The 13,465-nt window shown below is 23.8% G+C and overlaps 2 protein-coding genes across 4 annotated transcripts; both read left to right on the plus strand.

Moving 5' to 3' along the window:
* The first annotated feature begins 186 nt into the window (after positions 1 to 186).
* Positions 187 to 4,033, plus strand: LOC112594385 (ubiquitin-like domain-containing CTD phosphatase 1). The gene is made up of 5 exons (XM_025339143.1): positions 187 to 587; positions 2,712 to 2,944; positions 3,010 to 3,156; positions 3,227 to 3,385; positions 3,458 to 4,033. Exons 1-5 carry the CDS (start codon positions 371 to 373, stop codon positions 3,800 to 3,802), a joined length of 1,101 nt encoding a protein of 366 aa, XP_025194928.1. The 5' UTR covers positions 187 to 370; the 3' UTR covers positions 3,803 to 4,033.
* A 3,230-nt stretch (positions 4,034 to 7,263) lies between these two features.
* Positions 7,264 to 12,551, plus strand: LOC112594454 (sca1 complex protein phr-like). 3 transcript variants are annotated; one of them, XM_025339244.1, is made up of 11 exons: positions 7,521 to 7,608; positions 7,682 to 8,635; positions 8,692 to 8,846; positions 9,691 to 9,832; positions 9,908 to 10,046; positions 10,261 to 10,341; positions 11,032 to 11,470; positions 11,539 to 11,628; positions 12,007 to 12,166; positions 12,224 to 12,372; positions 12,443 to 12,551. In XM_025339244.1, exons 2-11 carry the CDS (start codon positions 7,822 to 7,824, stop codon positions 12,509 to 12,511), a joined length of 2,238 nt encoding a protein of 745 aa, XP_025195029.1. In that variant the 5' UTR covers positions 7,521 to 7,608; positions 7,682 to 7,821; the 3' UTR covers positions 12,512 to 12,551. The 3 variants fall into 3 exon arrangements, with proteins under 3 accessions (XP_025195027.1, XP_025195028.1, XP_025195029.1); XM_025339242.1 differs by having other exon boundaries at positions 7,264 to 8,635; XM_025339243.1 differs by having other exon boundaries at positions 7,264 to 8,635; positions 9,697 to 9,832.
* Positions 12,552 to 13,465: the final 914 nt, after the last annotated feature.

Raw genomic sequence — 13,465 nt, forward strand, 5'->3', positions numbered from 1 at the left:
TGAAAATATTAATTGATATTTGATTCTATTTGCATGATTTCTGATGAACTTGTCAATTCGAATTTATTTTTTTTACTTTAGTTTAAAAATATCACTTAATGTTGCTTAATGTCTGCACTGTACACTATCTTGTGTACCTACTTGCAGCAATCTTTATGAATATTGTAATAAAGTTATCACAAATCACAATAACAAATTTCAGATTTATTGTGTATTTGTGTTGTGCTAATTGTTCTACAACATTTTGTTTTGGTTTTGTATTCGTCGTATGTACCGCTTTCGGCAGCATGTTAATTCGATTAAAATGATTTGAAATCACAAAATTCATTCTCATTTCTCAGAAAGAAATTGCGCTGACGATAATTTTCAAATGATAGCTCCGTCGTTGGTCACTCTAGCTAAAAATATGGAATGCGAAGAGCAGTCTTCGATCAGTTCGTTAGACATTGTAATTAAATGGAATGGTAACGATTATGATGTAAAAAGTTTGAATACAGACAGTGATGTGAAAACGTTGAAAGAAGAGATATTTAAATGTACTGGCGTGAGGCCAGAAAGACAAAAACTTATCAATTTAAGGATTTCAGGTATAATATGTGTACATTTTTTTGAAAAATTTGCAATGTATATAAACACATAAGTATTTATTTTTCTTCAATTATCTCGAATTTTCAATATATTAGTATTTTAATTTATGTAATTGTTACTTATTATAGTAATAGACAATTTCTTGAGGAACAAATATAGTTTAGCACCCCTTCGAAATTTTTAGATTTATACCATTTTTTTATTTATTTATTAGGTAGGTTTTATGTCATTTAATATAAAGGGAATTGTTTTTTTTCGTGAAATTTCATGATTACCTAGGTAAAATAAAAAAATTAGAAATTCCTATAAAAATTAACGTTTTTTTATTAAGTAGGTATGGAGTTATCATTAATACTCATATACTAATAACATAGTATATTAATATGTAGGTAGTTACAAACAGTGTGTACCTATTATTAGTATAATTATTTTTTTATCCTAATTTCAATGTACCTGTAATGTAATAGTTATAATATATAAAACAGGGCTCAAAATAGATTTTTTTTTTTTTTTTTTAACCACTAATCCGTTATGACTTTTATTTTTACCAAATTTATTTTAATTGAAACTAAATAATCTAAAAATCAAACATTTAAACTAATATTGATTTCTTCTAATTTATTAAGTAAATTAAAATAATATTTAAATTTTAATTAAAATAATTTTGAAACTTAGAAAAAACCTAATTATTTCAAAAAACATTATCAAAATTTAAACTTTTAATTTAAAACAATTTCAACCATTACTTTAAAACAACTTTTTTCAATATTTTATATCAGAATATTATTTACACATTTTAAAGTATTTGTGAACTACTAGATCTATTTTTTTTATTTTTTTTACTATGTATGAAATTTTTTATTTGAAACTATATATTTATGAAAATAAAAGCATTGATTAACCAAAAGTAAAAAAATATATATGAGCAATTTTTATTTTTATTATTTTTTGCTATAGTTTTATATGACTGTCAATATTTATAAAAGAAGTTAATATCAATTAAACTAAATAATATATAGTGTTAATAATAATTATAAAACAATTTACAAATTGCTTCACATATTATCACTAACTTAAAAATCCTACTTTGAAGTTTAAAGCAATCAATATTAAACTAAATGCTTAAACCTATCCAAACAGTATTGTTCTTGATAACATGATAATCTTGAAACAGTTTGAATTTTTACTGAAATTGTATTTACTGACCTTACAAATATTTGATTATCTCTCTCTCTCTCTCAATTTATCTATTTTTAATCACATAATGATGGATTGTAAATATTTTAATTAGCTTTGAGATAAAAAAAATTATTATTACATTTAGTAGGTTTCATCCTAAAAATAATATTTCATATAAACCACGATAACACCTGTTGCTAGTATCTTAACATTATTCTCCTATCCAAAGTTAAAAATAGATTATTTAAAAAAAGATTTTTCAATAAAATTGATCAATGGTAATTTCAATAATCTAAGAGTTCTCAAAAGAATATGTATACTAGTTAAAAGTGATAACATCCAATCTATATGTTTTTTGCTAATTTCTCAATTATTATCTTTTAACCAGGAAACATGAAACTATTTGGTTCCAGTTCTCAATTATAGGATAGGAATTTACTTCCATTTTATTTTATTTTATTTTATTATGTATATGTTTTATGAAGGGTCTGGAATTCTAGATTTTTGCATATTGTTATTGAGTATAATATGCAATTTTGTAAGTTTTGTATAAAGTTAACAGGAAATTCATTTTGTGAACAGATATTGTGTTATTTATTTTAAAATATTTAAGGAGTTAAACAATTTTCAAAAAAAAAATACAAAACACTGTATATAATTTTAAAAAATAAAAATAATTACTCTTATTAAAAAAATATATTTGTAAAATATTTTTAGATTTTTTTTTATTGAATATTAAAATTGTATATCAAAATTTTTTTGATTTAAAAATCTGTACTTTCATTACACCTAATAATTATTGTTCTTTAACTTAAATGATTTCGAGTATAAATTTGCCTTATCTTATTAATAATAAATGTTGTCAATATATTTCATTAATTATATATTCTTACAATTATTTCATTTGTTTTATTATAAGCAATAAAATAGTAATTTTGTCTTAGGTAAAATGGCTCCAGATGAATGTTTGTTGAATGCAATAAATATTAAATCAGGTACTAAAATTATGATGGTTGGTTCAAAAGAAGAAGACATTGCAGAAGCTAGTGTGGTTCCACCTAAAAGAGAAAAAGGCAGAAAATGTAAAAGCTATGATTCAGAAGAGTTTGATGAAGAACGTGTAGATAAAATGGAAATACATTTAGCCAAAGTTCAAAATAGGGTTGATAATTATGAGGTAATTTTATTTATTTTTAGTAAATATTTGATGAATTTTTCATAAATATTTTTTAATTTTAATAGATTAAAATGCTCAATGATCCTAGACCTGGTAAAAAACTTTTGGTTCTTGATATTGATTATACTCTGTTTGATCACAGATCAGCAGCAGAAAGTGGAATAGAACTTATGAGACCATATTTACATGATTTTTTAGAATCTGCCTATGAAGTAAATTTTTTTTGTTTTTACTGTTTTTTAATTCCTTATTATAAAATTAATAGTATTTTGATTTATGTAGAATTATGATATTGTAATTTGGTCAGCAACTGATATGCGTTGGATAGAACGTAAAATGGCTGTTCTAAACGTAGCCAATAATGCTGCATACAAAATAATGTTCTACTTAGATAATGCTGCTATGATTACTGTACATACTCCTAAGTATGGAGTAGTTTCTGTAAGTTTAATTATAATTTATATTATTAAAATTGATATTTTTTTAACTTGTTTATTTTTTATACGTTCAAAGGTAAAACCATTAGGTGTAATATGGGGTAAGTTTCCAGAAAACTATAATAAACATAATACAATTATGTTTGATGATATTCGTCGAAATTTTTTGATGAATCCAAAAAACGGTCTAAAGATTCGTCCATTTAGAGAAGCCCACCTGAATTGGGAAATGGACAAAGAATTATTACATTTATCTGTGTATTTATATGAAATTGCCAAAATTGATGATTTTTCCAAACTTAATCACAGAAATTGGGAAAAATTTATTAAGAAAGCACAATACAAAAAAGAAAAACGACATAAAAGAGATAGAACTGACACCAATGAACCTAAACCACCTGATTCTCAACCGAAATTGTGATGTATCTAATGATAATGTGTATTTATATATATATCGAACTAAATAAGAAAATTTATTGTACAGATAATTTTTTTATGATAATTTAATATAATAAATTTAATTTGGCTAATATATTTTATTATGCCTCAAAAGTTTGGAATGGTTACTGAATTTTCACCTTCATATAATGTAATTATCAATATTTTTATAATAGTTTATGGTGTTTGATGTCAAACTTGTTTGGTTTATGCCAAAAATGTATAGAAGAAAATACCCTTTTTTTATGATTCATTACTATTTTACTTTATTAGACTTTTAACTTAATATTTTTACTATAAATTCTTATTATCGTCCAAAATATAAATTACTGGTATATAATTGTATAAATAAATGTTTAGAAATAAAAACATTAAAAAAACAAATAATATTCAAATATTGACTATTTATTTTAATTTATGTAGTAAAATTATATGAATACATTAATTACATAACAAATTTTTATTACTTTTACAAATAAAATTATTTTTTCATGTGTAAATCAAAGATAAATTTGAATTTTTTTTATGATACCTACTTTAATATCTTTTACTGATTGGTGCAACTATAGTAATGTTTTAAGAAAAAATCTATACTAAATACATTTCATTTGTTACTTAATCACAGTATTACAGCATCTTACTCATTTATTAATGTTTACATTACTAAATATTGAATTTAAGTGTTTCTTTTTTTTTGTGATTGATAGACGTGTTAACTATTTTTTTTTATTAGCAATAGATTTTATTTTACTGAAGAAATAAATAATATCTTTCTAAATGATAGTAGATATAAAATAAGTGATATTGTATTTCTTTTTCAGTAATAATTCATTTTGATTTTAGTAAGCTGAGTTAGGTTGGAAATCTATTATGACAAATTATTACAGTAATCAAAGTATAAATAAAGTATATTATATTTTGGAACACTTGAATTTCATTTGTACTAGATATTTTGGTATGTCATAAGGAGAATTTTTTAAATTAGTGATTTGATTTTTAATTTAGTGGGCCCTTTTATTTGTAGATGAACGATGATTAAACATACCAAACCTTTCGCATATAACCCAGTCTTTTTATTTGAATATGGTAATATGGTTATTTCATGTCAATTGTCTATCTAGGTTAAGTCTCAAGTACTTGACCTTAATGGACTTAATAATCATAACATTAATTAAGGTAACAGTAGGACTATGACGTAACATATATAGATTGATTGGGTATAGATGATACATAGATTGATTTACTTTGAATTATTTGAGTTTGTCATTTTGTAGAATATATTGAACATGAGATTAAGTAAAATTTATAGGATACCCAGATAAAGTAATTAGAAGATTTTCATTAATAGAAATGATGAGTTAGTCATTGATATAATCTGTCATAATATAGTTTGCTTGGTTGTTGCGCAATAGGTTAGTTAAGATATTATAAAGCAAGGGAGAAAATACTAGATTTAGAACATTTTTAAATCAAAGAGCTATACTGATTGTGGAAGTGTCAATCAATTAGGTATGTTTTGATTCAGAATCATAAAGAAAAGGAAAACATTTTCTAAGTTTAAAAAGGGTTCTGTCTTAATGCCAGATCCAGTTGAAGGTTTGAGAAACATCTATAAAAGCACAAGTTTGGTATAGTTTTATTTCAAGTGATAAACAAATAATTTCGATAATTCATTAAGCTCAATACATCGTACTATGAGAGACCTAGAACTTAAATTACATATTTAGAAAAATCTTATTAGCCACAAACCACAGTGTATTGGTCTATCTGTGGAACCATTAGCGAAAAGTTTTTCTAGTATTTAAAATACAGAATGTATGGGACTTATCACTAAAGCCTATAATATTAAATCAGTCTGTAAGAGGTTTGGGAGGGGGAGGATCCTTTGCATATTTAGTGTTGTCAGGTTTTGCGATTAGTTACATAGGTATTTTTGAAAATATCCATAGAATTGGAAAGTATTATAATGTTAGTAGTTAAGCTGTATTGGGTATATTATATTTAATAAATTGGTTATAACTTATAACTATAAGTATCGATAGATTTAATCTAAAGTGGTCAAACCATATACAGAATGTTAAAAATAAAATGAGAAGTTTGACTACTCTATGTTACAAAATTCGTTTTTAAATAATGTAGTTATAAGACAAGTTTATATGACATTGTGTAATTCAATTTTATTATATGGTACCTATAATATGTTGGGGAGGTACAAATAGAACAAACATAAACATAAATCAGTGTTAATGTAAAATCCAATGATATAATAAATAAAACTCATATAAAAAAAAAAAAAAAAATAGTAGAATAGTTAATGATCTTGATGAGAATACGTTTATAAATCAAATTATTTGTAAATATAAATAATTAAGGAAACTTTGGTATTTATATTGATTATATAAATTAATAAATGCTATTGAGTATCTAAAAAATTAAGTGAACTTTTTTAACTATACCCACAAGAAATTGTATACATTATTGCTATAAATTAGTATTGTATTTATCTGTAGGAACTCCGTATACCAGATACGAACTTAGCTCAATTGGTATACGTATCAGCTCTTAATATTATTATTGTTATTACTGTAATTATGCTGAAAATAATAATAACAAAAAAAAAGAAGTATTTTAACGTTGTTAAGAAGACATCCAACAATTTTTGTTATTGTGTTATAATTAAATAAAATCTAGGATAATTTTCAAAGTCGAATTAAAATACTTAAAAGCATTTAGAATTGAGGCGTTTTTTTTTCTGGAAAGTTTTAATTGTTTAGAGTCATGCTTTCCAAGCTACAAAACACATGATTCAAGTATAAAAAAAAGTAGGCAAGTGGGTAATGTCTGTTTTGCTGTACATTAGGTGCCGAGTGAGTTACTATTATGTGTGCGTTTAATTTGAATTAAATGATACCACTGAGTAAGAATTTCGTTTAAAATTGTTTTACCTTAGTTATAAAAAGAAAAGTTTTCATAAATTTTAATTAAAAAATACCTAGTTATTTTTTTATAAGATTTTGTCTTCTTTAAATGCGTGTATAAAAAGAAAATTGAACCTATACATTTATAGTATTTAAATGCAGCTATAAGATTCTATTCTATTTTATAGCTATAACCTAGCTATAAGAACAGCTATTGTGAGTTCTTGTATAATATTTTATTATTTTCAAGAATTTTTACCCGGTGAATAATTTTTTTTGACATTTATTGAAAAATGTTTAAATGTACTTAGTACCTACGCCCTATTGCCTTTAATCTTTCTTCAATGGTTTCAGGTTTGGCTCTTGTGATAACGCTGATAACAGTCACATTTAACCACAGATATAATATCTGTGCATTTAACTTCCAGTTCACATCTTAGTTCATGGTATAAACAAGTCTTATCATTCTTATTATCATCGTTTAAAAAATAATACGCGAGTTAACGACAGTTAAGACTGTTAAGAGCACTTAAAAATTAAAACAGAACTTATGAGTTATGAGTAAAAATTATAATATGTTAAACTTAACAGTTCAGTACTCAATAATTAATACTTTTGAATTTGATTTGGTAAGTACTAAGTAGTGATTTTACAGTGTGCAGTTATTCATGAAAATTAAAAATATTCGCCACTTAATAAACTCTTTACTTGGATTTTTTTAAATTTCGATCTAAAAATGTCGGATCCTTCAGATTTTGAAAGTATTATTTCAGACAGAATGGTCTCTCCGTGCAGTATTAACAGTATCAACGACGAAAATGCAACCGTGAATGATAATAATTTAGGATCAACAATTTCTTTAACCAACAATGTAGTAATAAATACGATGAATGTTGATAATATGACCACCAATGATATATCTCAACAAGACATGTATCTCACAGACAGTGATCAAAGTTTATTGGAAGTCCCAAAACAATTGAATGCCTCATCTCCATCCAGTGTTTGCTCCGTAAGACCACTTGAATGGGATAGTGGAGCCGATGTGGGGTATGATATTACATCTCAACACCAGAGTCAAGATATGAGTACAATTGAAAGAATTGCAGTGAGTAGCCTTGTCTATAATACCAACTCAACCCCAATTGATTGTCCTCGAAAAATTTGTACAAAAACCAAAAGTAATTCATTGGTTAATCTGAACGAAATAGAATTATCTAGAGAAAAAAAATCTAGTTCATTAGATGTATTGAAATTTACAGCTGAAAAAAGTGACACTCTACCTAAATGCCGATCACCAATGGCTTCGTCTCTTTCAGTGTCAACAGTAGTTCACAAATTAGAATCTTTAAAAACAGATTGTATCAATAAATTAAATGAAAAAAATGTCAGTTTGATTTTCAAACAGCAAGAAAAAAGGTTTGAAAAATTAAGCATTAATTCCAACAGAGGACAAAAATCAACAGAGAGTAGTAAAGAGTCTAATAGTACCTTGGGAAGTGCTGACACTGCTGGATCTTGGGTGGCTAAAGAATTCCACGATTCAACAAATAATACTACAGATCGAGTAAATAGCTTTGAATACTTACCGGGTAATTCATATTACAATACTAGAAATGATGAACAAGAAGACTATTCAGATAAAGAAATTAAACAAAGCACTAAGATGCTGGTTGAGGCAATGAAAAAAAATGGTTTAACGAATGAACTTCAAAGAAAAGAGATTTTTAAAGAAATTATTGAGAGTTTTCTAAAAAATTATGTTCAAAAAGATAAAGATAATAATTCATCATTAAAAAGTCCATCAGATACTGATCATACTCCTCATACTCCTATCAGACAAGATTTTACCTCTCAAACATCTAATACTGCTAATACAATTGTCAACAATCCAACAAGTAAAATAATTGTTAAGTAATAACCTAACATTTGTCTTATAAATGGAACTTTTTAGATAATTATTCCAGTACAATTACATTTACATCACCAATAACTTCTTCGCGGTATGGTGATGATGTCGATTCTAAATATGATGAATCTTCTTTGGACTCTGGGAGGCATATCAATTTAAAAAAATGTAAAACAAAAAAATTGTACACTTCAACAAATGTAAGTTGTATGATACATTTTTAAGTTATATTTTAATAAATTATTTGTTTTATACTTTAGGTGTCTAATAACTGACATAACTAAATATTATGGTCAACATTTGATATATCATATTTAGCATTTAAATGCTTACTACACAAAACAACTTTTTTTTATTGAAAATACCCTCATTTATAAAAAAATTAATTTTTTTTTGTTTTTTGTAAAACTTAAAAAATAAACAAAATCAATAAAATCAATTTCTTTTGTTATATTCAGCATTATATTAAACATAACAATTTTAAAAAAAGCTAGTTTTTTGAAATAATTTTTCAAGCTATCTAAATTGTTGACAAAAAATCAATTTTACATTTTTTTTTTTTCGATTTACTCCTTATGTTAAAAGAGAGATAATAATTTCAAATATATTCAGATTTAGTCTCTTAAAATATGTGATGAAAATCATTGTAAAATAAGCTTGGATATTAAATTGCTTTTATTCCAACAGTAGTCTATTATTAAGTAAAAAATATTATTTTCAAAATTACTCATTGATTAGTTAAACACTCATTATAAAAATAATAAAATAAACAAGCCTATGTCTTTATTTGAACTGTAAGTTATAAAAATTAAAAATTAAAGATAAAAAAACTATAAATAAAAATAAATTGTTATCATCAAACTTTTCTAGATAGTATACTATCTATAATTATAGAGATAACTATTTTTTGGGAAAAAGTTTTATTTTAGATTCAAAATAAATTTATTTCACAGTGTTATTATAGTATGTAATTTCCAACTTTAAATAATAAAAAAAAAATTACAAATTTTTTGGTTCATTTTAAATTATACTTATATTATGAAGTTACAGAAACAAAAGAATCAAAGTGTGCAATGTACATTTGAAAATAATTTAACAAATATAGGTAAAAATGATAATTTAAAACCATCAGGATCTACAAAAAAAAATGCAGACTTAAAATCAATTCCGAAAAATAGTACACATAGTAAGTTTTATAACTAAGATATTGAGATTTTCTTTTTATAAATGATAATAATTAATTAAATATTTTTTCTAATAGGTAAGACCAATTACAATAATATAAATAAGGATTTTAATAAACAAATGATTTGGTTTCATACAAATTACATGAAAACTGAAAGAGAAAATCAAATGCTTTGGATCAACAATCAGATATCTCACTTAAATAATTTGAAAAAGTTTGTTTTTAATTTATTTATTTCTTATTATTTCTTAATGATAATTTAATCAATTCAAGAAATTAAGATTTTCTATTTCAATATGCAACTAGATAATTTATTTTATGAATAATTAAAAAATACGTAATTTGTAAATTATTGAAAATAATTTCAGGTATAGCATCCTCTAAATATTATTTGAACTTTAAAATAATTATACTTATATTTTTATCAGGCTATTAAATACTCACGAAGAACTGAAAAAAGATTGGAATACATATAAGCAGAAACAAACAAACAGTAAAGCTAAGTTAAGGTTAGAAAGTTTACACATTATACAATAAATTATAGTTTTTTGAAGTAAATTTTCTAAAACTACTACATTATTATTAAGTAAACTTCCACTTCAAAAATGCTTACATGATAATCAGTTTTATTAAAATTAAAATTTTAGACTCATAAAGATTATTAATAGAATTGCACTTAACTATGTTTTCAATTCTACCAATAAAAACTTATGATAAACATTAAATTATCAAGTTTTTTAAACCCAGTTACGTTTTTTTTTTTTTTTTAAACCATTTAGTGAGAAAAAACAAAAATTAAGTATCAAATGTTTTTAAATAACTTAAAAAAAAAGTTGAAAATTATATTGTTTAAAGTAAATTATAATATTAACATTTAATAAGAAAATTCAAGTACCTACAATTATTCATTATCTGTAAAAATTCAGTTTTTCCGAATTAATCCCCCCTCCCCCTAAATATTAAGAAAAGTACTGAGAATATTTGATTTCAACTTCCTAAATGCATTGTATATTCTATTTATTCATTGCTCAGAATTTAAAAGTTTTAACAATAAAAATATTTTATTGCAGTGTCTTGAAATTATTTAATTTAATTTTTAAGATGATGAATATTTACTATTTACTATTATAAAATTCACCAAGTATAGGTTATGATAGTTTGTTTAGATCATATTTCAATATATTTTTTTAATTTTACAGAAGAAGACTACCAATATCAAATTCAAGTTCTGATGTAACTACTTCAACTTATACAGATTCAACTATTTCTTCTAAACCTGTATCAGTCACATCAAGATGTAATGAAACTGATATTGAATCTTCGGCTACAATTTGTAACCATGTTCATTATAAAAAAGGAATCCTAGTAAATGAACCTAACTCTTGGAAAAAGTGTTGTGAGAAAACTCTTCATGGCATTAAAGAGAAACAAAATCAAAACACTAATAAATTTAAAACTGCATGGTCTCAAACTGAATCAATTAACGAGACAAAATTGAAAACTTATTGTAAGAAAAAATCTCAGTCTGGTGTTACGTATACAACTGAATGCCAATTAAAACCAATCAGCAGTCAAAGTTCTATAAGTTATGATATAATATTTAAGCCTACCTCAAGATGTTCAAAAGAAAAAGATGCTGTATGGATTTATATCAATGATAAAAAAATGTTAGAATAAATTAATAGATAAATTGTTTCATTTCTTAGGTTAATGATCAAATAAAACAGCAGACACATTCAATATCAGTAGCATGTCAAACAAATAAAATCCCATTCAAACCTAAATCTAGTTTACAGGTAATTGACAAATTTAAATTACTTGAAAATCATATTTATTATTAGTCATATTATATAAGTAGACATACTCTATCTAGTTAGATAATGCACAATTTTGTCATCCACAATCTATACCATGTCATAGTGGAATTATTGATCTCTATGACTAGGTGTCTCATGAGGATGCACATAAGAATTAATTTTTGTTGGGCAATGACACTTCTTCTAGCTGGATTAGTATACATTTTTTCATAAGAACCTAAAAAGTATTGAAAATATTCAAATGAATTAATTTATGTTTATTTTTAATCAATTGCTTACAAATATTTTTTAATCAGTATTTTTTAAATTAATATTTTTATATTTTTAATTTTATAGTTTTATTTTTAAAATTTATAGGAATACTTAATGACGAATCGTCCTGATTATATTTGCCGAGCAGAAGAAAGGCAAAATATCTTAACTAATTTAACAAAATTAAGAGACAAACGCAAACAATTAAAAAGAGAAATGCTGATAACAAATAATATTGAAAATAAAGTTCCACCAAATCCATTAGGTAATTTATATTAGTTTTTTTTTCAGCAAGAAATATAATGATTTTTTTTTATTTAAGCTGTTAAGCGTGTAATGAGTCAAAGTGAAATGAGGAAGTTGACTGAAAATAAATATCGCAAGTGTCCTGAAGTCAAAAATAAAAAGATTGAAATAAAACGAAAAGAAGAATATAAAACAAATAAAATTATGGCAAACATATTTAACAAGGTAAATGTTAGTTTAGTGTTTATTTGAATAAAATTTAAATTTAAAATAAATAAAAAAAAATTGGTTGCAGAGACTTCAAAAAAAAACATTGAAAGGCAAAGTTGATTTATCAAATAGTGTAAGTGTTTGCAGTTTGTGAATATGAATATTGTTTTATAAAAATTATGATTTTCTTTTGTATCTTTTTTGTATATTTTTATTAATTGTTTTTGAAATAGACAATTATTTTATGTATGCATTTTTATTTATGTGTTCTAACTTTTAATAATAATGAATTTAATGATATCATATTTTATTAAAATGTTTTAAGCAAATGACTGAAAGGTATTAAAAAATCTTATTTTTGCTATATATTAGCTATAAAATAATTTATTTTTTATTTAGGTTAATTAATATTTAATTATAGTATTTAAGTTTAAAAAATTAGATTACTTTTAACTAAGTTATAAAATGAGTTTTTTTTTTTAAATAACTTCTAATATAAGAGGATGTTGTACCCACATGTGTTGCCTCCATCTTACTAAATAATAAACAATTAAGTAAATTTATGTTTAACAGAGTCCATATGATGCTGTTAGCATTAATATGAGAATCAATTTACCCATCATAAAACTTAAAGATAAGATTATTGTCTAAAGCATTATTTGGTTTACATCAATATTTTCATTTTAAACTGAGGTATAATTATGTAAAATATTAAAATTTTAAAAATGCTCACAACTCTCTTTAAAATGTATATGTAAATAATAGTCTAAACTTTTCTCTAGATAATATTCTTACCTTTAAATTTGGAAATAGGTAAATTGACTGATATTAAATCAAACAGCATAAAATGAATTCTGCTAAACACAAATTTACAATAATGTATGTTAGTGAGATGTAGACAGCATATGTGGGTACAATGTATTCTTAATAAGTTAGTATTTATTTTTTTCTATGATTTACAATAATTATTTATATTATTATGTATTATGTAATATGTATACTTATATATTCAAAATCTCAACTTCACGAGTCTTAATAAACAAATAAATTTAGAATCTATATAGTACCAGCTAACTCAGTTTGACATTTAAAAAAACATTAATGTGTA

Source organism: Melanaphis sacchari, unplaced genomic scaffold (assembly GCF_002803265.2).
Source record: "Melanaphis sacchari strain LSU unplaced genomic scaffold, SCAv2.0 Contig22_pilon_pilon, whole genome shotgun sequence".
NCBI classification, from domain to species: Eukaryota; Metazoa; Arthropoda; class Insecta; order Hemiptera; family Aphididae; genus Melanaphis; species Melanaphis sacchari.

What these genes read in the sequence shown, in the direction of transcription:
- LOC112594385 (XM_025339143.1), top strand. Translation starts at nt 371, where the DNA reads ATGATAGCTCCGTCGTTGGTCACTCTAGCTAAAAATATGGAATGCGAA. An exon ending in TATCAATTTAAGGATTTCAG is followed by an intron (nt 588 to 2,711) that starts GTATAATATGTG and finishes ATTTTGTCTTAG; the next exon opens with GTAAAATGGCTCCAGATGAA. An exon ending in TTTTAGAATCTGCCTATGAA is followed by an intron (nt 3,157 to 3,226) that starts GTAAATTTTTTT and finishes TGATTTATGTAG; the next exon opens with AATTATGATATTGTAATTTG.
- LOC112594454 (XM_025339242.1), top strand. Translation starts at nt 7,474, where the DNA reads ATGTCGGATCCTTCAGATTTTGAAAGTATTATTTCAGACAGAATGGTC. An exon ending in AATTGTACACTTCAACAAAT is followed by an intron (nt 8,847 to 9,690) that starts GTAAGTTGTATG and finishes TATATTATGAAG; the next exon opens with TTACAGAAACAAAAGAATCA. An exon ending in CACTTAAATAATTTGAAAAA is followed by an intron (nt 10,047 to 10,260) that starts GTTTGTTTTTAA and finishes TATTTTTATCAG; the next exon opens with GCTATTAAATACTCACGAAG.